Genomic DNA, 24,431 nt, shown 5'->3' with positions numbered 1-24,431 from the left:
CCTCACATGCACTCACACCTTGCACTCACATCCGTGCGCCTCCCCTTAGGTCCTCGTGCACCTACCCATCCGTCCGTCCTATGTCCTCACTGATTTACTGGTGCATTATTCTTATCTCTTTCACTGAATTGATGTACACTCGGTCTGATCCCCGCGCTTACATACAGAAAGTCTATCTTAGACTTTAGAATATATTTAGAGTTGATACGGTTACTCGGTTCGGTACCACACTCGGAAGCATGCCGCATAGCGCTATCTCCCTTCTTAAATAAAGGGAAAGTTCCTTTTACTTTGGTTACTACTTCTCCCCCCGTTTATCTCAGTATACTGCAAGTTGTATAGTGCACCTTAGTACTTGAAATCAGATTATACCTCTCTATCTGCTACAGCTCACGCTTCTACTATACTTGAAAACACTTCCCTTATCGCTCATAAGTGCGCTTCCGCATATGCACATTATCTTCTCACGCCTACCAGCACCCGTCTAGTTGACAGAGTTTCCCTCCACCTTATTCACGAGGAACTTCTCTCAGTAGCTGTCCTTTGGGTCGAGTCGTATTCTCGTATCCAGGTCTTGCTGTAGAGCCCCCTTCTTTTAGTGTTTCCACCCACAGTCAAGATTCCTCACCTTCAATGACCTTCTCCACATTTAGTACAATGTGTCAGATGACATGCTTTGGCACAACATATCCTGGACTGGTTATTGGGCCAAAGACGTGTGGATCATACTGATTCATAGGCCCTCAGGTATCGGTCACTGGGTTTTGTGTATTGTGCACCTCCAAAGCAAGGAACTTCACCTCTTTGATAGCTTCACTGAGCAATGACCTTGGAAGAGTGACATCAAAGTGAGTACTAACATAGTACCTCTTTTATTGATTCATCAAGACTCAACACATTTAGGATGTCATGAAGTTGATTGTTCAACTTTTCAATATTGCTCTGCAACATCAACGTGCATTCAAATTCAACATCAACTTTGATGGTTGGGTCGTGCAACCACTGATAGTAAGTATGTCACATGTCAGACATACATTTATTCTAATTCAACTTTAGACGACCGCAGTTCAGACTAATGGCTATGACTGTGGCATATGGGTGCTTGCAATGATTGCGGCAATGTTGTGTGGATGCCACTGTACAGCTTTGAAGGAAGATCATATATCTGCATTTCGTCACTACCTTCATACACTTGTGGTATCAATGTGTAGCTAAATGTATGGATTGAGTCCACTCAACATTTTCTGAACCTCAGTGTGGAGGCCATATAGCTAGAATGATACATCTCAAACATATGGCAATTGTATTTTGACTGAATGTATGTAGTCATGAATCATGTATGCTACTCAAATTTTGACTCCCTTCTGATACATTAGCTCTCCCAACCATTGTGCTGTCGTAAGCTCCACAACTCCTCCGGACATTTCAAGAAGCTGAATGTCCTCCAAGTATGCGACTGTAGTCTTCAATAATTGAGAAACTGTGTCAGCGGCATGCCACTCAGGTGAGAGACCACAGAAATTTAGGATTTTGTCTTGTGCAGCAATGACACGCTTGAGTATATTTTCAATCTCACTGATTGAGTTCATGATGATACAAATATCACCCTTAGCACTGCAATCATCTGGGATGCTCTTGACATACTCAGCCAACTTGTCCTTGGCAAACTCACAGGGGTCAGCACCAATCAATACGAGCATGTCATCCTTGGTGGTTTTGATAGTGTGTAAGCATGCTGGCAGATCAGATCTGTTGGACATTAATTTCTTGTTTCAATCTATGTTTCTATTTTTAAACTTACAGTGTGTCAATTTCATCATCGTCACTCGAATTATCAGTGTCTGATTCAGACTCATTGTCGTCATGGCCATGCAATGTTTTTTCCACAGCTCTCAATATCTCTTTTGTTATCACCTCTGCTTCCTTATCACATTTCTTTACACCATGCATCCTCCACCATTGTAAGAGTGTGTCTCTATGTCTTTACAAGTAGGTGTCAGGAACAGTGTTGGGAACAATTAACAAAATTATGACATACTTGGCATAATAGTGTCTGTTCTTTTCTCGCGCAGCCTCAATTCCTTCTTGAGCCATGTTATGAATAGTTGGACGAGCCATCAGATATTTGTTGAAGAGGACTAAGGTTAAAAATTGTAGTGTAGGTTCAGAAAAAGTTCAAAAGAAGCAGAGCTAAAAGAAGCTCAGGTGTTCATCACTTGCGCTCATAGTTTGTGCCAGTCCGATGTAGAGACTGACATCTCTGTAGCCTCATAGAGGCTATATCTACAACACGCTGTAGGAATACAACACAGAGTGGGGCTATACAAAGATGGCTCCAAACTGATTTCTTTATGTTGTGGTCTTGCACTGCCTAGTCTGCTATACTTGGTGAGACAAGTGCATTTGACCCAGGGGTCTGTGGTCTGGAAATAGTTTTGAGGGTCAGTGAGTGATGTGGGGTCAATAGTCTGAGTGCGGGAAAAAATGTCTGAAGGTATAATTACAATGTCTGATGCAAAAGCATTGGGTCCGATGTTTTCGGGGTTTTGGGTTATCGGGTTCGGGTTATCGGAAACTAATAGTGAGTGTCAGGAAAGCTAGTGGTATGTGCAATAATAGCAATGACGGATACGGGCAGTGAAGGAACAATGATATTCGCAATGTCAACTAAGAACTACGAAATATCAGGTTTGACCCCCAAGTGTCGGAGAACGGCTCTCCTCTACTTGGATGATGATGATGCTATGGGGAGTCCAATATTTATGTAGATACGTAGAAATCCAGAACCCTATAGGTGAAAGTAGTAGCACAATATTTTCAGATCCAATGTCCTATGTAATAAGACATGAGGCGCTGTGGACATGTAATAATGTGGTCTACAATGTTAGCAATGTGAAAACAAGTAACTACACATCTAGTGGGGCTAGGGTAATGAGACAGGACATAGGTGGGCCAAGTGCGCATGATATCCAATAGGCCGATGTGAAACCCAATGTGAGATCCGATAGTCTGATGTCTGATGTGCGAAGTCCAATGTCCAATGTCCGATGTTTTTCAGGTTTGGTGTGTATTGAGTCAAATATGATATGGAATGATTTGGGTAATGATTAGCATTTCAACATGCATCAGAAAATAGACCTCTATGAGGCCACAGAGATGTCAGTCTCTACAACGGATAGCTTCAGGCCCGCCTCTGACTGTCACACAGTGGTCACAAGAATTCACGAGGTTGACAAAGAAAGTGACATCCTTGGTAAGTCTTACATTGTATACTTAATTTTCATGCACTGATGGAGCATCCAGCTAGATCTGGCCACCGCAAAGCATGGCTTTGAAGCAGCACTGCTTATGTGTGGGAAGGTTGTGAATCAAGATGCATCAATCAGGTACATACACACGACCTCTGGTGCAGAAGAGGTAATTTTTAATCATTGGTGTATCATAGGCCTTGCTGACTGTGTGTTCTTGTAGTTTTGGGCTTCCCGTTGTCATGCCAATGAGGACACAATGGTGGGGCATTTTAAGGCTCATGTGTAGTAAGTCAATTATATTTTTGCCTTAATACTTCAACTGACTTCTTTTTCAGCCACCAGGCTTCTCTTGCTGTTGTTGAGGACATTGACAGTGAGGGTCAGCTCAAGCCTCCAGAAAAGAAAATAGCATTGCCTGGGTGGCGCATGTGCATGCCAGCGGTAGCAGAAGAGGATGATGAGGTACAGGAGGTCCCCGACAATCTCAATTGGAAGACACTGGCCGACCACATATAATGTATCAAAGTCGGCATGACCTTGATGTTTAGTAAGCTCAGCAGAAAATTAGCAGCACAATCACCCGCCAAGCTGGCATGTCACCATTTTGTGATGAGAGGGTATCCTGAAGACATATTAATGCCAGGAGAGCCACACATAACAGTTGCATGACCCAAAGGCATCAGCGACCTTGATAAACGTGAATGTGTCATACTTGCAGATGCCTTGCAATCAGGCAGATTGACTAGTGATGGCCAGGTCCGGTCCTGAACCGCGGTTTAAACCCAAACTGTTTTGAACCTGACCAAAGTCCGGTTCAAAGTTCGGGCAATAGGGAGAACCGAACTGTCAGTCCGGTCCATGGTTCGAGAACCTGCAGAATTCTTGAACCTGGTTCGAACAGGTTCGAACCAATTGTCAAGTAATAAGGGATGGCACAAAAATTTTGATCTCCAGACTTACATGGGCCAGGCACAGTGCGGCTGCGCTCATGACACGCTGTGTGTGATGCAGCTTATGGACCCCATCAAGGGTGTACCCGCAGGTTACAGATACTATAGGGTAAATCTATGACACGGTGTAGATGTTATTAGCTGTAGTATATATGAGTTCAATTTTTTTTAAAACTCACCAGGAGCATGGCTCAAGCTCGAAGGAGGCGAACTGCGAACAGCGGGCACCAACTTGGATCAGCATGGCTTGAGCTTGAAGGAGGATCAACAGACTCACTCACTGCGACTCCCCATCCAGAGCCGAGTCTACATGCGCTGCGTGCGAGTGAGAATGAGAGTGCACGGGAGAATGCGATGTGAGATACTTGAGAGGCGCCGTCGAGAGTCGAATGGACACAGAAATAGTGGCAAGAAAAACCCTAAACACGCATGAGTTATATGAAACATCGAGTCGAGACAGAAATAAACTTACATACACCTATTTGTAAGACTATGGGACGGAACATTTGTACTCAAGGTATGTATATGAAGTTTGACATTTTTTGGGTCTGGTTCTTGGTTTGAACCCTTGCTGAACCGGAACCAGACCATTATCGGACCGAACCAATGGTCCGGTGTAGAGACTCATGCCTCTCATTGCGTGATATGGCAGTTGTCACTAGGGAGTACATGGCACAAACTTGCAGCATCACTCTGCATGCTTTCTGCAGCTATTCCTATATGAGGCGCAGCTTTCCCACGCAACGCGCAACATGCGCGCACACTTCCCACGCTTCATGAGGTATATGCGCGCGCGCTTTTCCGCGCTTGAGCGCCCTATAGCGCCCGCCATCCGGAAGCATCCATCCACTATCCACCAAGTTCTCTAGTGCATGTATTTCCATTTGCCCTTATTTGCATATCATACCACCTTTATTCTTATCATGGACCCTTACTTACATATATCTTTACATACCTCACTCGGTAGCGCTTCGGCTCCGCACGACAGCGCTTAGGCGCCGTATATAAGCGCCAACAGTACAATAATATTACTCACCTAACTCACTTTCCACTTGACCTCCCACTTACCCACTTACTACCTAGCAGAATATAGTTACAATCTATTCCTTGGCACCTCACACTCACATCTCTGGTCTTGCATCATATCACCACTTAAGCAAACTCAATCTTACTCTCTCATTTCCGCTCATGCACGTGTGCGCTTCCCGCACCTTGCATGCACCTTCGCTTTCCTGCGCTTCGCATCAGCCAACCAGCAGCGCCTACTTCTAGATCCTTGCTGCACTTGCTTCCCCTTTAGGGTCGAACGCACTTGTCGTCTCAAGTATAGCAGACTAGGCAATGTGCGACCTCACAACATTTATAGATACAGTCAGGAGCATCATTTGTTCCTCTCAGTATTGTTGTTTCTACACCGGTCCACGGTTCTCTGAATTTCCTAGAGAACCAGACCGAACTGGACCTGTCCATCACTAAGATTGACCATTGAACAACAAAAGAGTGGAGACTTGAGTACGTGTGAATCAATTCACTTCTAATATGGCTAACTAATCATTTTATAGACAAAACATCTCCTATTATATTCAGCAAGGCTCCTCCTGAAGAGTCCATGCATGCATGTGGTCATCATGTTAAGACCGTGCACAAAGGGTAGGACTGATTCCGAGGGGCTTGGCTTCAGCTCTTGCACTGTGCCCCTTACCCGAGTATGTGCCCTTAATTTCAGAATGATGTCTGGAGGAAGTCCAAGGACATCCAAAGGACATCCAAAGCGCGGGAAAGTTTGGAAGGACTTTCCAGACGAGTGCGAGAAACTTCCGGATGAGTGCAGTGTAGAGACTCATGCCTCTCATTGTGTGATATGGCAGTTTTCACTAGGGAGTACACAGCACAAACTTGCCACATATTACAGTGACCTATCTCCATATAATACGAGGGAACGGACATGCATAATATCCCGTATGATACGGGCCAGCGGACCATGGGCCCATGATAAAAATATCCTCGACTATGACAGATGGGCCGGGAGGGAAATTATTCCCGATGGAGGCGGGTGGGCCCATGCAGGGAATATATAGAGTAGATGAGTGGGCCGATGTATATGAATATTAGGTAGACGGGTGGGCCGAGGTAATTGGATATTATGCAGATGGGTGTATTAAGGTAGATGTGTATGAGATAGATGGGTAGGTACTTGTTATCACATTCATGGGTGGGCCCAGACACATATTAAATTAGACGGGTGGGCCGAGGGTATTATAAAATATTGTATTAGACGGGTGGGCCGAGGGTGTTGTATGGGATGTTGTATTAGATGGGTGGGCCGAGGGTGGTATAAAATATAGATGGGTGGGCCCATGTGTATCATAATTGTAGACATGATGGAGCTGAGGTAGTTGTACATCAACCAAATCAGAGGAGGTAATAAATCAAAGTTACCGAGTTCCCGGAGCAGCAGGTGATCTCCTGACATGGCCTTTGATGGTGGACAGGTTGTCTTGCAGAATTTGGAATCCGGGGTGCAAAGCTTGTGTTGCCCTACAAGACGCCAAGTTCCGACCACCCAAATTTGGGTCAACTGTACCGACTTCTGAGTTCCAGGACCCGGGAGTCGACAAATGAATATCTGATAACCAGCACACTTCCAATCAGGTAGTATTTCATTGAGCAATGGATCATCCAAGGGGTCCCTTATCGGACTCGGTAGTCAATATAGGCAAATGATAATGAAAACATGAAAGTTGTTATTATGCTATTTTTCAAACCCGAGACCCTGAAACCCATTGTTCAACATGTCCATTTTTCACTCACTGCACAAATCACCGAGTTTCGAGTGCCGAAACCCAAAACTTGAAACCCGGTGTGCAGCATGTCGATTGTTCATTTACATTACACAGATCATTGAGTTCCGAGTGTTGAGTGCCGAAACCCGAAAATATGTATGGAACATGTCCATTTCTTACTCATTGCACATATCACCGAGTTTCGAGTGCCGAAACCCGAAACCCAGTGTGCATCATGTCCATTGTTCAATTATATTACACAAGTCATTGAGTTCCGAGTTCTGAGGGCCGAAATCCGAACCCCGGACCCCGAAAATATGTGCGCAACATGTCCATTTTTTGCTCACTGCACAAATCACCGAGTTTCAAGTGCCAAAGCATGAAACTTGAAACCCAGTGTGCAACATGTTGATTTTTCATTTATATCACACAAATAACCAAGTGCCAAGTACCAAGTGCCGAAACCCGAAGCCCGAGACCCGAAAATATGTACACAACATGTCCATTTTTCACTCACTGCACAAATCACCGAGTTTCGAGTGCCAAAGTGTGAAACTTGAAACCCAGTGTGCAACATGTTGATTTTTCATTTATATCACACAAATCATCGAGTTCCGAGTGCCGAGGGCCGAGGGCCAAGACCCGATGTAGAAACAACAATACTGAGAGGAACAAATGATGCTCCAAACTGTATCTGTAAATGTTGTGAGGTCGCGCGTTGCCTAGTCTGCTATACCTGAGACGACAAGTGCGTTCGACCCTAAAGGGGAAGCGAGTGCAGCAAGGATCTGGAAGTAGGCGCTGAAGGCGCTACTGGTCGGCCAATGCGAAGCGCGAGAAAGCGCGCAGGTACGCGCGAGGCGCGGGAAAGCGAAGGTACGCGCGAGGCGCGGGAAAGCGAAGGTACGCGCGAGGCGCGGGAAGCGTGCGCGCGCGTGAGCGGAAACAAGTGAGAGTAAGTGTGAGTTTGCTTAAGTGATGATAGATGAATAACAAGAGATGTGAGCGCGAGGTGTCAAAGAATAGATTGCAACTATATTCTCTAGGTGGTAAGTGGGTAAGTGGGAGGTCCAGTCCAAAGTTCGAAAGTTCCTAATAGTATGTAATGCTGGCGCTTATATATGGCGCCTAAGCACTGTCACGCGGAGCCGAAGCGCTACCGAGTAAGGTATGTAAAGCTATATGTAAGTAAGGGTCCATGATATAAATAAAGGTGGAATGATATGTAAATAAGGGAAATGAAAATACACGCACTAGAGAGCTTGGTGGACAGTGGATGGATGCTTCCGGAAGGCTTGCGCTATAGGGCGATTAAGCGCGGGAAAGCGCGCGCGCGTATACATCGTAAAGCGCGGGAAAGGTGCGCGCATGGCGCGCGTTGCGCGGGAAAGCTGCGCCTCATATAGGGATAGCTGCAGATAGCACACAGAGTGATGCTGCAAGTTCGTGCTGTGTACTCCCTAGTGAATACTGCCATATCACACCATGAGAGGCATGAGTCTCTACACCGAACCCCGAACCCCGAAAATATGTATGCAACATGTCCATTTTTCACTTGTTGCACAAATCACTGAGTTTTGAGTGCCAAAACCTGAAACTTGAAACCCGGCATGCAACATGTTGATTTTTCATTTATATTACACAGATCATCGAGGTCCGAGTGCCGAGGGCCGAATCCCGAAGCCCGAGACCCGAAAATATGTACACAACATGTCCATTTTTCACTCATTGCACAAATCACCGAGTTTTGAGTGCCGAAACCCAAAACTCGAAACCCAGCATGCAACATGTCCATTTTTCATTTATATTACGCAAATCATTGAGTTCCGAGTGCCGAGGGCCGAGACCCGAACCCCGAACCCCGAAAATATGTGCGCAACATGTCCATTTTTCACTTGTTGCACAAATCACCGAGTTTTGAGTGCCAAAACCTGAAACTCGAAACCCGGTGTGCAACATGTCCATTTTTCATTTATATTACACAAATCATCGAGTTCCGAGTGCCGAGGGCCGAGACCCGAAGCCCGAGACCCGAAAATATGTATGCAACATTTCCATTTTTCACTTGTTGCACAAATCACCAAGTTTCAAGTGCCGAAACCCAAAACTCAAAACCAGGTGTGCAACATGTCCATTTTTCAATTATATTACACAAGTCATTGAGTTCCGAGTTCCGAGGGCCGAAACCCGAACCCCGAACCCCGAAAATATGTGCACAACATGTCCATTTTTTGCTCACTGCACACAGTCCACAATTTCAGGGTTTGAGGGTTTTAAATCAACCTTTCATATATCCATACACATTTTACCAACCCCCGAACCCCGAAATTGTGGACTGCCGGGTTTCGGGGTTCGGGGGTCCCGGAACTCGGAACTCTGTATGTAAGACAACAAAAATATCTTTCGGGGTTCGGGGGTTAGTGAAATGTTTATAGATATATGTAGGTTAATTCAAACATGTCTGAAAATTTTCATTCGTCTCAAATGTTAAATCCTGAGTTCCAGGCTTCGGGACTCGGCACCCAGCACCGGCACTCGGGGTTCAGGGTTCGGCACTGAAAATTTGACATTCAGGTGTTCGGGTTTCGGGTGATATCTAAATCAACAGCTTCGAGTTCTGCCAAAGCGTGAAACTTAAAACCCAGTGTGCAACATGTTGATTTTTCATTTACATCACACAAATCATCGAGTTCCGAGTGCCGAGGGCTGAGACCCGAAGCCCGAGACCCGAAAATATGTACACAACATGTCCATTTTTCACTCACTGCACAAATCACCGAGTTTCAAGTGCCAAAGCATGAAACTTGAAACCCAGTGTGCAACATGTTGATTTTTTATTTATATCACACAAATAACCAAGTGCCAAGTGCCAAGTGCCGAAACCCGAAGCCCGAGACCCGAAAATATGTATATAACATTTCCATTTTTCACTTGTTGCACAAATCACTGAGTTTCAAGTGCCGAAACCCAAAACTCGAAACCTGGTGTGCAACATGTTCATTGTTCATTTACATTACACAGATCATCGAGTTCCGAGGGCCGAGGGCTGAAACCCGAAGCCCGAAACCCAAAATAATGTACACAACATGTCCATTTTTCACTCATTGCACAAATCACCAAGTGTCGAGTGTCGAAACCTGAAACCCGGTACTTCAAATGGACACGAATTGTATTTGTATGTATTATCCATTGGTGTAGGGTTCAAATAACTTGGGAATTGTATTTGTCAGCACTCGGTACTCGGTACTCGGTGATCGGTGGTCAGTGGTCGGTACTCGAGACTCGGTAGTCAATATAGGCAAATGATAATGAAAAATGACAGTTGTAGTCCACGTCAAGGTGAGTGTCTTGGTAGTCTTTCCTTGTCATTCGGCAAAACATCAGCAATAATGAAAAAATGAAAGTTGTTATTATGCTTAACTTCCTTACCGAAGGTTGTAGTCCAAGTCCAGGTGAGTGTAGTGATAGTCTTTTCTTGTCAATTGGTTATCTTGTTACTCATTATGTAGTACTCGGTACATGGTAATTGGTACTCAGTATTTGGTTTTGATACTCGGTACCCAGGAATCAGTAGTCAGCTTAATGAAGGTTGTAGTCCGAGTCTAGGTGAGTTTATTTGTAGTCTTTTCTTGTCCATTGGTTACCAGGTGACCGAGATATAAGCTAAAGAAATCCGAAACATCAATAATGACAAATGAAATACATGTGTGCAGTAAGTGAGTCTAAAGATAAAAGAATGAATATTAATAGCGAGACTTGCACATTATGTCGAGATATCCAACATAACAAGCCTGTGATGTGATCAGAGACCTGGAATAACACCCATATACATCCATTATAATAGCTTAAAAGCTTAGAAAGATTCATGAAGGATTGATGTAATGATAGGCAAAATGACATATGTGTGGAGAGTGACAATAGACATCTTTTATACAAAGTCACATTTATATATGATTCAGGCCGAAAATATCATTACAAATATGTAGGATAGATCGTAAACTACCCAAGGAACCCATACTGCCTACTGCCCTGAGGGTAGGGGGTGGGTAGAAGGGATATAGTGAAAATATGAGTTGACCCAGCATTAAAGTCCTACCACTGCTCAACTAACCATTTTCGATGCTTTGGGTCTTTGAAGTTTCCCACACTCAATTTCTTACCCATTTCACTTCCTCAGTACTCAATTCTTGGTTGATTTGTCTGTAAATTTATGTCTATGATACTTAAGATATTTGAAATGTACCCCAGGTTTCTGATTATGAAGATTCAATGTTTTGAAGGCATGGGCCCCTTATCAGGCGAAATGGCAAGTATACACACTAGCTCACAAACTCCAGCCTATTGTGAGCTGATCTTGGTCATAAGAAGCAAGAATATAAGCTATGCTCATTATATATTAAAAGGTTGGATCATGGATGCAAGGGCAAGGCTGGAGTACCCAACTATTGATTCACAGGTACCAAGAATTAGAACCAAGTACTGAGTACCTGACTACTGATTCTCGGGTACCAAGTATCAGAACTGAGTACCGAGTACCTGACTACTGATTCTCGGGTATTGAGTATCAGAACCAAATACCAAGTACTGATTCCCTTGTACCGAGTACCGAGTAACGAGATAACCAATTGACAAGAAAAAACTACCAATACACTCACCTTGGCTTGGACTACAACTTTTGTTCAGGAACTTAAACATAATAATAACTTTCATTTTTCATTATTGCCGATGTTTCAGATTTCTTTAGCTTATATCTCGGTTAAATGATAACTGATGGACAAGAAAAGACTACCAATACACTCCCCTAGACTCGGACTACAACCTTCGGTAAAGAAGTTAAGCGTAATAACAACTTTCATTTTTCATTACCATTTGCCTATATTGACTACCAACCAGTGGCTGAGTGCTGAAGCTTGAAACTTGAAATCGGTGGAAAATGAAATCTCGCAACAATGTACATATGAACATGTTTCATTTCCATAAACAATTCCCCGAGTGTCATGTACCGAGCCCCGAAACCCAAAGCCTGAAGCCCGGACTGTGTTGTCAGGTTAGTACAAGACACTCGGTGAATTGTCAAAGGAAATGAAACATTTTCATGTGTACATTGTCGCGAGATTTTTTTTTCCACTGATTTCAAGTTCCAAGCTTCAGCACTCAGCATCCGGCACTCGGAACTCAGAACTCAGTGAAATGTCTAAGGAAATAGAAATTTCACAATTCCCTGAGTTAGTACAAGACACTCAGTGAATTGTCAAAGGAAATAAAACATTTTCATGTGTACATTGTTGCAAGATTTCATTTTCCACTGATTTCAAGTTTTGAGCTTCAGCACTCAGCACTCGGAGCTCAGCACTCGGAGCTCGGCGCTCGGAACTCGGAATTCGGCGCCCGGAACTCGGAACTCAGTGAAATGTCCAAGAAAATAGAAATTTCACAATTCCCCGAGTGTCGTGTACCGAGCCCTGAAGCCTGAAGCCCAGACTGTGTTGTCAGGTTAGTACAAGACACTCGGTGAATTGTCAAAGGAAATGAAACATCTTCATGTGTACATTGTTGCGAGATTTCATTTTCCACTGATTTCAAGTTTCAAGCTTCAGGCACTAACCCGGAACTCGGGACTCGATTTTTGAGATGAAAGACATTTTTCAAACATGTTTGAATCAACCTTTCGTGTATCCATAAACATTTTACCAACTCCCGAACCCCGAAATTGTGGACTGCTGGGTCTCGGGGATCGGGGGTCAGGTGCTCAGGGACTTGGGAAATTTGGGGAGATCAATAAAATTTGATCTACAATAAATTTGATTTACAAACAAATTGATTTACAAACTTTTGAAAGATATGTCGTCTCACATATCGAGTCCCGAGTTCCGGGACCCCCGAACCCCGAAACCCGAGACCTGGCAGTCCACAATTTCGGGGTTCGGGGGTGATCTACAATAAATTTGATTTACAAACAAATTGATTTACAAACTTTTGAAAGATATCTGTGTCGTCTCACATATTGAGTCCCGAGTTCCGGGACCCCCGAACCCCGAAATTGTGGACTGCCGGGTCTCGGGGGTCGGGGGTCAGCGCTTGGGACTTGGGAAATTTGGGGAGATCAATAAAATTTGATCTACAATAATTGATTACAAACTTTTGAAAGATATCTGTGTTGTCTCACATATCGAGTCCTGAGTTCCGGGACCCCCGAACCCCGAAACCCGAGACCCGGCAGTCCACAATTTCGGGGTTCGGGGGTGGTAAAATGTCTATGGATATACAAAAGGTTGATTCAAACATGTTTGAAAGATGTCTTACCCGGAACTCGGGACTCAATTTTTGAGATGAAAGACATCTTTCAAACATGTTTGAATCAACCTTTCATATATCCATAAACATTTTACCAACCCCCGAACCCCAAAATTGTGGACTGCCGGGTCCCGGGTTTCGGGGTTCGGGGGTCCCGGAACTCGGAACTCGGTATGTGAGACAACAAAAATATATTTCAAACACGGGTAAGTCAATGTGTTTGTCAATCAACTTGATTGTAAATTATATTTTATTAATTTCCCAAGTTCCGAGTTCCAAGCTCTGGGACCCCCGAACCCCGAAACCTGACACCCGCCAGTCCACAATTTCGGGGTTCGGGAGTTGGTAAAATGTGTATGGATAGATGAAAGGTTAATTTAAACACTTTTGAAAGATGTCCCATATGAAATGTCAAGTCCCAAGTTTCGATTTCCAGGTTTCTGGAGTGCCGAGTCCCGAAGCCCGAAGTCCTGAAACCCGGAGTTCAAAACTCGGGACTTAACATTTCATATGGGACATCTTTCAAAAATGTTTAAATCAACCTTTCATCTATCCATACACATTTTACCAACTCCCGAACCCCGAAATTGTGGACTGTCGGGTTTCGGGGTTCGGGGGTCCCAGAGCTTGGAACTCGGAACTTGGGAAATTAATAAAATATAATTTACAATCAAGTTGATTGACAAACACATTGACTTACCCGTGTTTGAAATATATTTTTGTTGTCTCACATACCGAGTTCCGAGTTCCGGGACCCCCGAACCCCGAAACCCGAGACCCAGCAGTCCACAATTTCGGGGTTCGGGGGTTGGTAATCTCGGTTTGGGGTTTTGCACTGAAAATTTGACATTTATACGTATCTAGGCTCACCCATATATGTACCCATCTATGTACAATTCCCCCACATCAGCCCACCCATCTATGTATTATCCCCCACGTCGGCCCACCCGTCTATGTAATACATCCTATGTTGGCCCACCCGTCTATATAATACATACTACGTCGGCCCACCCGTCTATATAATTATACCCCACCTTGGCCCACCTGTCTATGTAATAAATATTTTATCACACCCTCGGCCCACCCGTCTATTTGATATCCCTTTCGTCGGCCCACCCATATATGTAATACTTTTTATGTCGGCCCACCTGTATATGTAATACACCCCGTGTCAGCCCACCCATCTATGTAATATTCCCCTACCTCGGCCCACCCATATATGTAATACACCCCCGTCGGCCCACCCGTCTATATAACAATATTTGCCTTACATCTCTCTTCAGCCCAGCTGTCTATAATATCCTACTCTACATATTACCCTGATGGGCCCACCCATCTCCATGAATGATCATATTCCCCCGGCCCATCCGTCAACATCAAGGATATATATATCATTGGCATACATGGGCCCACCCGTCTCCATCGGAAATAATATGTGTCCCGGCCCATCCGTCATCATCGAGAATATACACAACATGGGCCCATAATCCGCTGGCCCATCTCATACGGGATATTATGTAGGTCGGGTGGCCCGTATAATACGGAATTTGTCACTGAAGGGGCTCAACTTGCAGCATCACACTGTATGCTATCCGCAGCTATTCCCTTACGAGACGCAGCTTTCCCATGCAATGCGCAGCACACGCGCACGACTTCCCGCGTGCGCACTTTCCCGCGCTTGAGCGCCCTATAGCGCCAGCCATCCAGACGCATCCATCCACTGTCCACCAAGCTCTCTAGTGTGTATGTTCCCATTTGCCCTTATTTGCATATTGTTCCACCTTTATTTTTATCATGGACCCTTACTTACATACATATATCTTTGCATACTTTACTTGGTAGCGATTCGGCTCCGCATGACAGCGCTTAGGCACCATATAAGCGCCAGCATTACATACTATTACCCACTTTCCACTTTACCTCCCACTTACCCACTTACTACCTAGCAGAATATAGTTGCAATCTATTCTTTGGCACCTCGTCTCTCAGCTTGCATCTCTCACCTCATCTAATATCTAATCATCACTTAAGCAAACTCACTCTTACTCTCTCTCATTTCCGCTCACACGCGCGCACCTTCGCTTTCCCGCACCTCGTTGCGCACACCTGCGCTTTCACGTGCTCCACATTAGCCAACCAGTAGCGCCTTCAGCACCTACTACCAGATCCTTGCTGCACTTGCTTCCCCTTTAGGGTCAAACGCACTTGTTGTCTCAAGTATAGCAGACTAGGCAATGCGCGACCTCACAACATTATAGATACAGTCAGGAGCTTCATTTGTTCCTCTCTGTATTGTTGTTTCTACAGCGGGAAACTTCCGGAGGAACTTCTGGAAATTACAATGAGGTTTCGTCCTGATACGGATACATGTAATAGCTACTTAGGACTTGTCCTAAGTAGTAGCAAACAAAGGAAAGGCTGCAAGGACAAAGTCCAAAGCAGAGTAGGTCCGGAGGACTGTGGGAAAGTTCCAGAGGAACTTCTGGAAACTCGGAGGAATGGAGGATCAGATGAGCAGAGGAGTGTTATGACTGGGATGAGTCAAGCCGTCTGAGTCCCAATGGATGTTCTTGCTTGGCAGCGAGACGGACGTGGTTCTTCTCTCGAATGAGAGGTCAAGAGTATTCTGGCTAAGGCGAGTGTTGGCGACTCCCTTAGAATAGTAGTTCTTAGACAGTAAGGTTGGAGGCCTTACTGAAGGACAAGTTCCAGGTAAAACCCAGTAGATTAAAGTGAGGAATACAATCGGTGAACTACATGTCTATATAGCGAATGTTCAAGCGGAGCTTGTAAATGGTGTATCAAGATAAGGAGATAAGTGATAGCAAACATAGCGCGGACAGCCCGCTTGATGGGAGATAAGGAAAATGAATAGGGGGTCTAAATGTTATTGTAACAAGGAGCAGAGCTCCAGCCTAGGGAATTCCTCCCTAGGCCTAAGGTGGATGTTTAGCAAGGAAGGAACTAGTTATGAGGACTTAGTGTGAAGGCTAGTGCAAGGACTAATATGATATTCAGACTAAGGAAATACAGGAGTATCTACAGGAGTTTATATACTGGAGGCAAGTCTGTGCATATCAGTAAGCAGAGGGGCAAGGCTATATACGAGCATGTGGAAATGTATTAGTAAGTGAAATGGATCATAGGAAATGAACTCGGAGATGAAACTCATACAAGGATCAATAAGCAAAACGGAAACAGAGATAACCGAAGACCGCTCTTGTTCAGGCTGGCAAGCCAGCAGAGAGACTTCACATTTCTGTGTATATTCTCTGGGAAACTGGATGATGCTACGATGCCAGAAAACTTATCTGGTGCGAAGTATCAATCATGCATACACACTTCAGTCATTACATAGCCACTCAGACTCTAGCATGAGTCCAGATGTTGAAGACTTGCTGACAAAAATTGAAGGAATACCTTTGTGCGTGGGCAGCCTATTCATTGGACCTGTTCGTGCATGGCCCATCTGCATGACTGCTATAGTACTAGTAGGCTTTTATGCTCCAACATACCTGACCAATTCCATACTATCTGCAATTGTATCAGTGAGCTCTAGATCTACCTAGGTAGTTTCTTGGCTGTTAACATTTCTGACCTCTACTGTGGTGTAGCTGGATAGGAAGTGTTAATGTGTTGTAGGAATACAACAATTGCTGGACACTACCAGTCCTGGTATAGACCAGTTGCAGTTGACTTTTCATCAGTCTAATGTTAGAGGTCAAACAAGGCAACTGGCAACCATAAGATGTTAAATTAAAGTGGCAGTATGGTTTAGTCTGCAGTTGTTGACCAGTTGTGCAACTGGACTTTTAAACCCTATACAGTACTGTAGAGTTACGACTATAACTTCATCACATGTCCCACCCCCTGACAAATTGAAGCTATTGAAGTGACATTCACACTGAATTTGGGATCATGAAGCTATTTTGTGACATATAGTAAAATAAGACAAAAAAACATAAAAATTGCTAAAAATTTTCAACCTATTTCTGTGCAGCCAATCACATACAATGAGCCTCCATGACTTGCTTGTCACAAAGCTCTCACAAGAGTACAAAATATAGGATAGATTCGAAGCTAATTACATGGTCACACCCAAAAAGGTTCGAAGTTATGATCGTAACTCTACAGTACAGTGAACAGCCTTACAGTGCGAGTCACTAAGAGCCAGCAACTCTCCTGTGGCAGCCACTTTGCTCAGCGCACTCTAAAATTAAAATTTCAATAGGAAACATGATTGAAATAAGCATAAATATAATTTCCCAAAAATCATGGATATTACGTAATTGTTCACTTTTGAGTTGAAACTAAAGAAGTCGAAGTTACCATCCCCAAATGCTTCCTCTGATGAAAAGGCAGAAGCAAGCAAAGCTTCAAAAAAGTTGGCGGTACATGGATGCTTACAGGTGCTCAACCATTTTAATATCTTAACAATTCTTACTCACTTTTTTTCAGAAAAGGCCTCAATGCACATCAAGTGTTAAGAACGTACTCAAGGGTCAAATCCGAAGGGCTTGGCTTCAGCTCGTGTGCTGCGCCCCTTACCCGAGTACATGCCCCTAACTTCCGAAGGCTGTCAGACAATGTCTGGAGTCCAATGTCCGATGCACGGGAATTCCAGCAGACATTCGGGAATGAGTGATAAGACTAATCCGGACAATGTCCGAACTAGAAAGGAAACAGCGGAGGACTACCAGAGGTAGAGGCGGAGGTGAGAAGTCTATAGGAGTTGATCCTAAGACTAATGGAGGATGATGAGAGAAGAAACTCAAGTCGGACGGAGGAGGGAATGAGCAGAGTCTAAGATAATATTCAAACTAAGGAACTACAGAGACTGTACAGGGTTTATATACTACTGAGGACATAACAGAGAAACAGTCAGTGCAGTGCGAGGCTATGCAAGGCTATGGACAGAGCATGTGGGACGACTATCACTAGTTTATCTGTTAAGAACGTGCTCAAGGGTCGGATCCGAAGGGCTTGGCTTCAGCTCATGCGCTGCGCCCCTTACCCGAGTACGTGCCCCTAACTTCCGAGGGTTGTTGAACGATGTCCGAAGGTTACCGGACGATGTCCGGAGGGCGTCGGGCGATGTCCGGAGTCCGATGTCCGATGCGCGGGAATTCCGGCGGACATTCGGAAACAAGAGATAAGACTAATCCGGACGAAGTCCGAACTAGAAAGGAAACAGCAGAGGACTACCAGAGGTAGAGGCGGAGGTGACAAGTCTATAGGAGTCGATCCTAAGACGAGCGGAGGTCGACGAGAGAGAAACTCAAGTCGGACAGAGGAGAGAATGAGCAGAGTCTAAGATGATATTCGAACTGAGGAAACTACAGAGATTGTACAGGGGTTTATATACTACTGAGGACATAACGGAGAACAGTAAGTGCAGTGCGAAGCTATGTAAAGCTATGAAGAAAACATATGGGACGACTATCACTAGTCTATCAGAACTTAGTAAAATGAAGACGGAAATGAATAAGGAACGGAAAATAAAGTGTACTAACTGATAAGGGGAATACCAAAGGGATAAGGCACGGAAGTTAGACGCGGGTCGGATCCGGACGATACATAGAAGTCGGCCGGATCCGGAAATCCGGAAATGATGAGTGTGATAGGTCCGGGTCCGAAACGCGGGATATGACACTATCGGAACTTAGTAAAATGAAGATGGAAATGAATAAGGGATGGAAAATAAAGCATACTAACTGATAAGGGAAATACCAAAGGGAAAAGGCACGGAAGATAGGAGCTAACCGGATTCGGAAGTCCAGAAGTCCGGAGATGATTGCGTGATTGGTCCGGGTCTGGAACGCGGGATATGACAGTCAAGCCAAATTCACTGTTAAGAAATACAAGTCACATTGTCAGTGTGGTCCTAAATTAATGATGAGCCTTGGTATCCTTGTCAATTAAATATGTAGTCCACGTGATAACACTGAGATGCCGTGTTCCATAAAAGGAAACTCCGACAATCTCTGCATGAAGTTCACTTTTCGGTGACCAAATTTTCTACATCTTAGGTTTTTCAAAAAAAGATCGAGATAGTTTCAATGTACTACTCTATCACAGCCCGTCTGTAATATTTTGAAGGCGAAAGAGGGCCCTGTGGAGGTGTAGATAGACTTGCAATTTTCATGCTCGCTAGTTGCAGGTTTTGAGTGACTTGCACTGTACTAAGTTACAATGTTTGGCTCGCTTAGTAAGCACCTGTTTGAGCTTGTTGTTCACAGGCTCATGTGTAGGATAGTGAGTGACTAAGCTGTATGCCAAATCATGTCAATAATACCAAACAATGTAGTCAATATATAGCAGTGACCCAACTTAGGATGATGATGAATCATCTCCTTGTGGTATAATACCTGCTCTTAGCCTCACACCATACAGCAAGTAATCACACTCCCTTGGTGCATTCTAATCTCTCATCTAATCTCTCATGGACTTACACTTCTCAAAGTAGCTCAAGGCCTTACTTAGCTTTCTGTTGCTTTCTATACTATCATGAAACAGTGGGCAAGAATGTATGACACACCACTTATGACACACCAATTTGTAACTGCACATGCAGGACCACATGTTAGTAGTATTGCACATGTTTGCATCAAGTTCTACTACCATTGCTGATCAAATGATTCTTCAACTTGCAGGGACAGGCTTTCACTGGGGGTATCAATTTCGCATTGGCAGATAGTTTCCCCAAAGACTCGGGTTCCGAGTCCAAACATGACAAGTAAGTATTATCAGCCATTGCCTCGCCACTAACTGTCTTCGAGTTCAATGTCCAAAAGTACTTACATTACAAACCCACTACTAGGATGGTGCCCTCATCAGTCTCACCCCCTCCAAGTCCAAATGAAGCAGTTCCTCGACTATCCCGAGGTGCAATGCTAGCAGACAGAGGCACTGTTCAGCTAGAACAACGTGATCTTCCTTCATGGACACCAATGGTTGTTTCGGATAGCGAAGGCGGTATGGATGAGCTCCCTTTAGGTGTGGAGGAATCAAAAGCCTCGCCTTCGAATGCGAGAAAAACGCTGTCACAGAAACGCAAGAAAAATCCAAACCATGGTCCTTCGATTGCAATGCCTCGACAAGAAGTCCAGCAGGCACCTTCAGGCGTCTACTCTGGGTTGGGGGATTCCTGCGGTTCCCAAAGTTTGCAGGAGATGCTGCAAGCAACATTCAGCGCCAATGGTTCATACAATATCTCGCCGCCAGCCGCACCTATTGAAAGCGAGGGGAGCAGCACCGACGTGCAAGCTGTGATTTATAACAAACAGCGCCGCCAAATTCATGATACTCGCAGAAGCACAAGCCAGGAGGGTTCAGAGCCTATCGCAGTAGTCGATGCTTCAATACCTAATACCAACACAGCGGTTCCGACCATAACTCGTCGCAAAGCCGCGTCCGCCATTCCTTACGAGTCTATGCAAAAGGTTATTGATGCTGCATTGGACACTCGGGTAGCCAAAATTGCTTGGCGTCGTCGGCGCAATGCCACAGGGTGCGACACCAATGAAGAGTCGCAGGATGAGACTTCGAGGACAAACTGCTTTCCCTTCGAAGACGCCATTTTTGACTTCGATGTTTCAACCTCCGCACGTCAGGGAGATCACCACAGTAAAATCAAGTCGGGGCTAGCTCCAGTCGAGGATGAACATTTTGCCTTGCCGCGCAAATTTACGCGAATTCTTGATGGCGTTCAAGTTACCTCTCTTCCACAGCAATCCAGAGGGGATAGATTCAACGAACGACTGTATGTAATGTTTGGGGGCGCAGACGCACCTCACTCGCCTGACGTATTAATTGCTCACGTGAGTACCATGCATCGCAGATAGAAATGAACACAACCTGATATATTGTAACCACAGGCAACTGCAGATTCGGCGTCTATCTTCGCGCCAGTGCGCGAGGCTGCGGCAAGCAAAGAAAACAGCCCTGTCTCATTCAGCGATTCAGGAGTATCGATTGACACGTCGCTCTCGCAAAGCACCAAAGCCACAAGTATTTCTGGGCGCAACGATGTCTCTCGAAAGAGAGTTTATACGGAGAGTCGCCTCGGGGATGAACCTGTTCGAAAGAAGCATAAGATTGAGGTTGCAGAAGACCTGGTGTCCAAATGGATTACGGCGTTGCAACGACTTGTTAAGGGAAAAACGAAGATTGGCCATAAGGTACGGAATGAGTCTCCGATATCTGCATTCTGTTGTTCACATACATCAGGACATGGAGGATTTGAGCATAGTGTTGGCCGAGATAGAGTCTGTATACCCGCACCTAGATTCAGAACTTGCACAGGTTGGTCAGCTTTAATAATTCACTGGCAATATTCTCAACCAGTCTACTCGTGTTTAGGTCACTTGTCTTCGAGACGTCTTACAGCAGACATCGCAGTTGGAAGAAATTCCATTTAAGGACGAACATGACCTTCGCCGTCGCACGGATGGCATTATCGCAGAATGGCCCAGTGTTAAAGCCTAACTGATAAATTGATGGGGAGATTCCGAATGTTTTTGGTGCATTGCGTACATTACTTGGGGGTAAACTTTTATACCCAAGTATGGAACACATACAACTTTTTGGCAGCGTCATTGGTAGTTACCAATTAGGTCTTGCAGTTTATTGCGATCCGAGCTCGCGCTCTTTCATACATACGATATTGGCAATAATACAAAAATCCATCATGAACGAAAACATTTCAATAACTAGCTTCTTCAGTCTGCCGTCTCCACCGCCTCTGGTTATCAATCATCTCTAGGAATATACTGTATTTAGCATCTAGTAATTTTTTCACTGTCGACGACGCCCCAGGGGCCACAAGGGTACCAGTAGGTGTCATTTCGACCTGAATGGTAAAATCAGCATCTACACAGCAGAATACACAGGATATCTTACCATGATCTTCCACATGTCTTCTCCGTCTTTAGCACCCTCCGCTGCAATCCTTCCCAGCATCGCCGCACCAAGAACCACCGCCTCAGAATATGACCTGGGCAAGATGACGGGGATGCCACATGTGTCCGCAAAGAGCTGCATTATTACCACATTCTTCACCTGCCCACCAGAAAGATACAGAGAGGTAATGCCATGCCCTGCCGCGTTGAGAACGTCGATGATGTGGCGAGTTTGAAGGGCGATAGCTTCCAGAGTAAGGTAGTACTTGCGAGCGAGGTCGTCTATAGATGCGTCCTGAAGTAATCAAGATGACTTGATTGAAGTTCTCAATTAGAGGAGTGACTTACCAGCTCAAGACCGACAATGGAACCTCTCATTCGAGAGTCGGCGATTGGAGATCTGTTTCCTGCGATAGTTGTGAACAAAGATACGAATATCGAACTATAGCTCATCTCACCATGGAAATCAGGATAGAAATGTACATTCTTCGTAAGTTCCGTGTAAGTATGAACATTATTCTCGTTCCGCAACTTTTCGAGGACGTCCAGTAAGACTAGAGACGCATATCAAGGCACTGCTTGCGTTGCTCCAGCATGAAAAGTTGTACAGACCATCATGTGTGCATTTTCCCTCTTGCTTTGCACGTTCTTTGAGTTCAGGATACGCGGTGTGAGTGGTGATGATAAAGTCAATAAGTTGTCCTGTAGACGACTGGCCCCCTTCATTCATCCACCAACCAGGGAAAACTGTGTCCTATTGAAAATATACCATTAAGATATGGCATGTTATGCAGAATAGCAATAGTATACCCTATATGGACCCCATACGCCCTTTACGAAGACACCATCCCTACTCTGCAACACTGTTGACGTCTTGATGAAGATGGATTGAGCAAGATAACTTACCTGAACAATATGGCAAGTACTCGTTCCGGCAACAATGGCCAAACGGTGCCGAGACTCGTCGAGAGAAGGAAGCACGTTTGAAAGTTGACCATTCTCTATGTATCGAGCTGCAACTGTGCCCATCCAACCAGCATACCTAGCACGACGCCAACAGCATTCACACTCAATAGACATATGGATGTAATATGACATACCCGTCAATCAGACCACTTCCAACAGCAGTACCTTCCACAAGTCCAAGTTCTTCAGCTGCCTTTTGAGATAACCCTCGACCAACTGGGCTTCCGGCAGCATGCACTTGCCCCCTGGCGGCGCCCATATGCTTCCAGTTATCGCCATCGACAAGTTCGCCGAGACCAATGCGCTCAAAGAAGTCCGGCTGCCAGCCTTTGTCGGGAACATAAGAGCACTTGCATGTAACCGAACAAAAGGAGCGTGTGTTGTCTCCTGTTGCCTTGTATGTGAAAAAATCGGGAAGATCAAAAAATTGGCATCGGGCAAACAGGGCAGGGTCCATGCGCTTCTTGAGCCAAAGAATCTTGGGCACCTCCATCTCAAGCTACTCCAAAAGTAGAATTAGTAAGGTATATTGGACTCGCAGCTGCTACATACACTCATGGTTCCGCCTACATAATTCAAGACAATCGACCCAGTGGAGTTGATAAGTTCAGCTTCCTTCTCGGCGCGATGATCTGCCCACAGAATAACGTTCCGATCGCCATGCATGCCGATACCACTACCCTTGGTCACTGTTATCGAACTCCCGCCAAAGTCCGCCACAGCGAGAGAGCACGTAGCATCGAAGCCAAGCCCCTTGACTGCGGTTGCAGGAACGCTAGACTGCTTCAATATTTCCTTCACCGCGGTACAAATCTGCTCCCATATATTGTTCGTGGATTGCTCGAAAATACGGTAGTCGTGCTTATCACGCCAGGTGATGATATCCTTCGTGGAAGATGCTTTTATCTCACCGTTTCGTGCAACGAGAGATGCGCGAGCAGAACCGGTACCGATATCAATGCCGATGAAGTAGGGCGTGTCGTGACTCATTGGAACAGACGATACTATGGGGTCAGGGAGTCGGAAATGAGCAAATACATGGTTTAAATCATGTTGGAATACTCGTCAGTGACTGTCAGACAAGTACGCCATCTGACCCTGAGTTGTCACAGTTGAACTTAAGTCGATTGCACTGGGTCGACCTTGCTTGATCTAGACCGTTCGACGCCTTATTATGAGACATATCGTGAGGTCAGGAAATTAGCCAAGGTTGAGCCCAGGACGCCTTATTTGGAACCGTTAGGCGATGAGACCAAGGCAAGAGTTGTGATTAAAAATAAACTTCCT

General features: G+C 45.0%; 4 protein-coding genes across 4 annotated transcripts; 2 read left to right on the top strand and 2 right to left on the bottom strand.

The window, feature by feature from the left end:
* Nucleotides 1-1,346: 1,346 nt before the first annotated feature.
* HD556DRAFT_1312594 (uncharacterized protein) lies at nucleotides 1,347-2,094 on the bottom strand (the record flags this gene model as incomplete). Its single annotated transcript, XM_041300674.1, has 3 exons — nucleotides 1,347-1,749; nucleotides 1,802-1,981; nucleotides 2,039-2,094. 3 exons carry the CDS (start codon nucleotides 2,092-2,094, stop codon nucleotides 1,347-1,349), a joined length of 639 nt encoding a protein of 212 aa, XP_041155028.1.
* A 1,026-nt stretch (nucleotides 2,095-3,120) lies between these two features.
* HD556DRAFT_1312593 (uncharacterized protein) lies at nucleotides 3,121-3,767 on the top strand (the record flags this gene model as incomplete). Its single annotated transcript, XM_041300673.1, has 4 exons — nucleotides 3,121-3,253; nucleotides 3,308-3,417; nucleotides 3,472-3,536; nucleotides 3,587-3,767. The coding sequence occupies 4 exons, from the start codon at nucleotides 3,121-3,123 to the stop codon at nucleotides 3,765-3,767; spliced, it is 489 nt and encodes a 162-aa protein (XP_041155027.1).
* Nucleotides 3,768-19,626: 15,859 nt separating this feature from the next.
* Nucleotides 19,627-21,919, top strand: HD556DRAFT_1408251 (uncharacterized protein). Its single transcript, XM_041304078.1, has 7 exons — nucleotides 19,627-19,691; nucleotides 19,745-19,860; nucleotides 19,932-20,014; nucleotides 20,099-21,098; nucleotides 21,156-21,458; nucleotides 21,508-21,582; nucleotides 21,640-21,919. The coding sequence occupies exons 2-7, from the start codon at nucleotides 19,786-19,788 to the stop codon at nucleotides 21,763-21,765; spliced, it is 1,662 nt and encodes a 553-aa protein (XP_041155026.1). The 5' UTR covers nucleotides 19,627-19,691; nucleotides 19,745-19,785; the 3' UTR covers nucleotides 21,766-21,919.
* On the bottom strand, nucleotides 21,920-24,401 carry HD556DRAFT_1408242 (uncharacterized protein). The gene is made up of 9 exons (XM_041304077.1): nucleotides 23,697-24,401; nucleotides 23,279-23,643; nucleotides 23,085-23,220; nucleotides 22,989-23,033; nucleotides 22,791-22,932; nucleotides 22,637-22,732; nucleotides 22,527-22,585; nucleotides 22,180-22,473; nucleotides 21,920-22,129 (listed from the first exon to the last, which is right to left on the bottom strand). Exons 1-9 carry the CDS (start codon nucleotides 24,132-24,134, stop codon nucleotides 21,983-21,985), a joined length of 1,722 nt encoding a protein of 573 aa, XP_041155025.1. The 5' UTR covers nucleotides 24,135-24,401; the 3' UTR covers nucleotides 21,920-21,982.
* Between the last annotated feature and the right edge of the window lie 30 nt (nucleotides 24,402-24,431).

The sequence above is a fragment of the Suillus plorans genome (assembly GCF_016647745.1).
Source record: "Suillus plorans strain S12 chromosome Unknown HD556scaffold_76, whole genome shotgun sequence".
In the NCBI taxonomy this organism is placed as follows: domain Eukaryota; kingdom Fungi; phylum Basidiomycota; class Agaricomycetes; order Boletales; family Suillaceae; genus Suillus; species Suillus plorans.
Note: the sequence above shows the minus strand (reverse complement) of the source record. Positions and strands in the feature narration are given on the sequence as shown.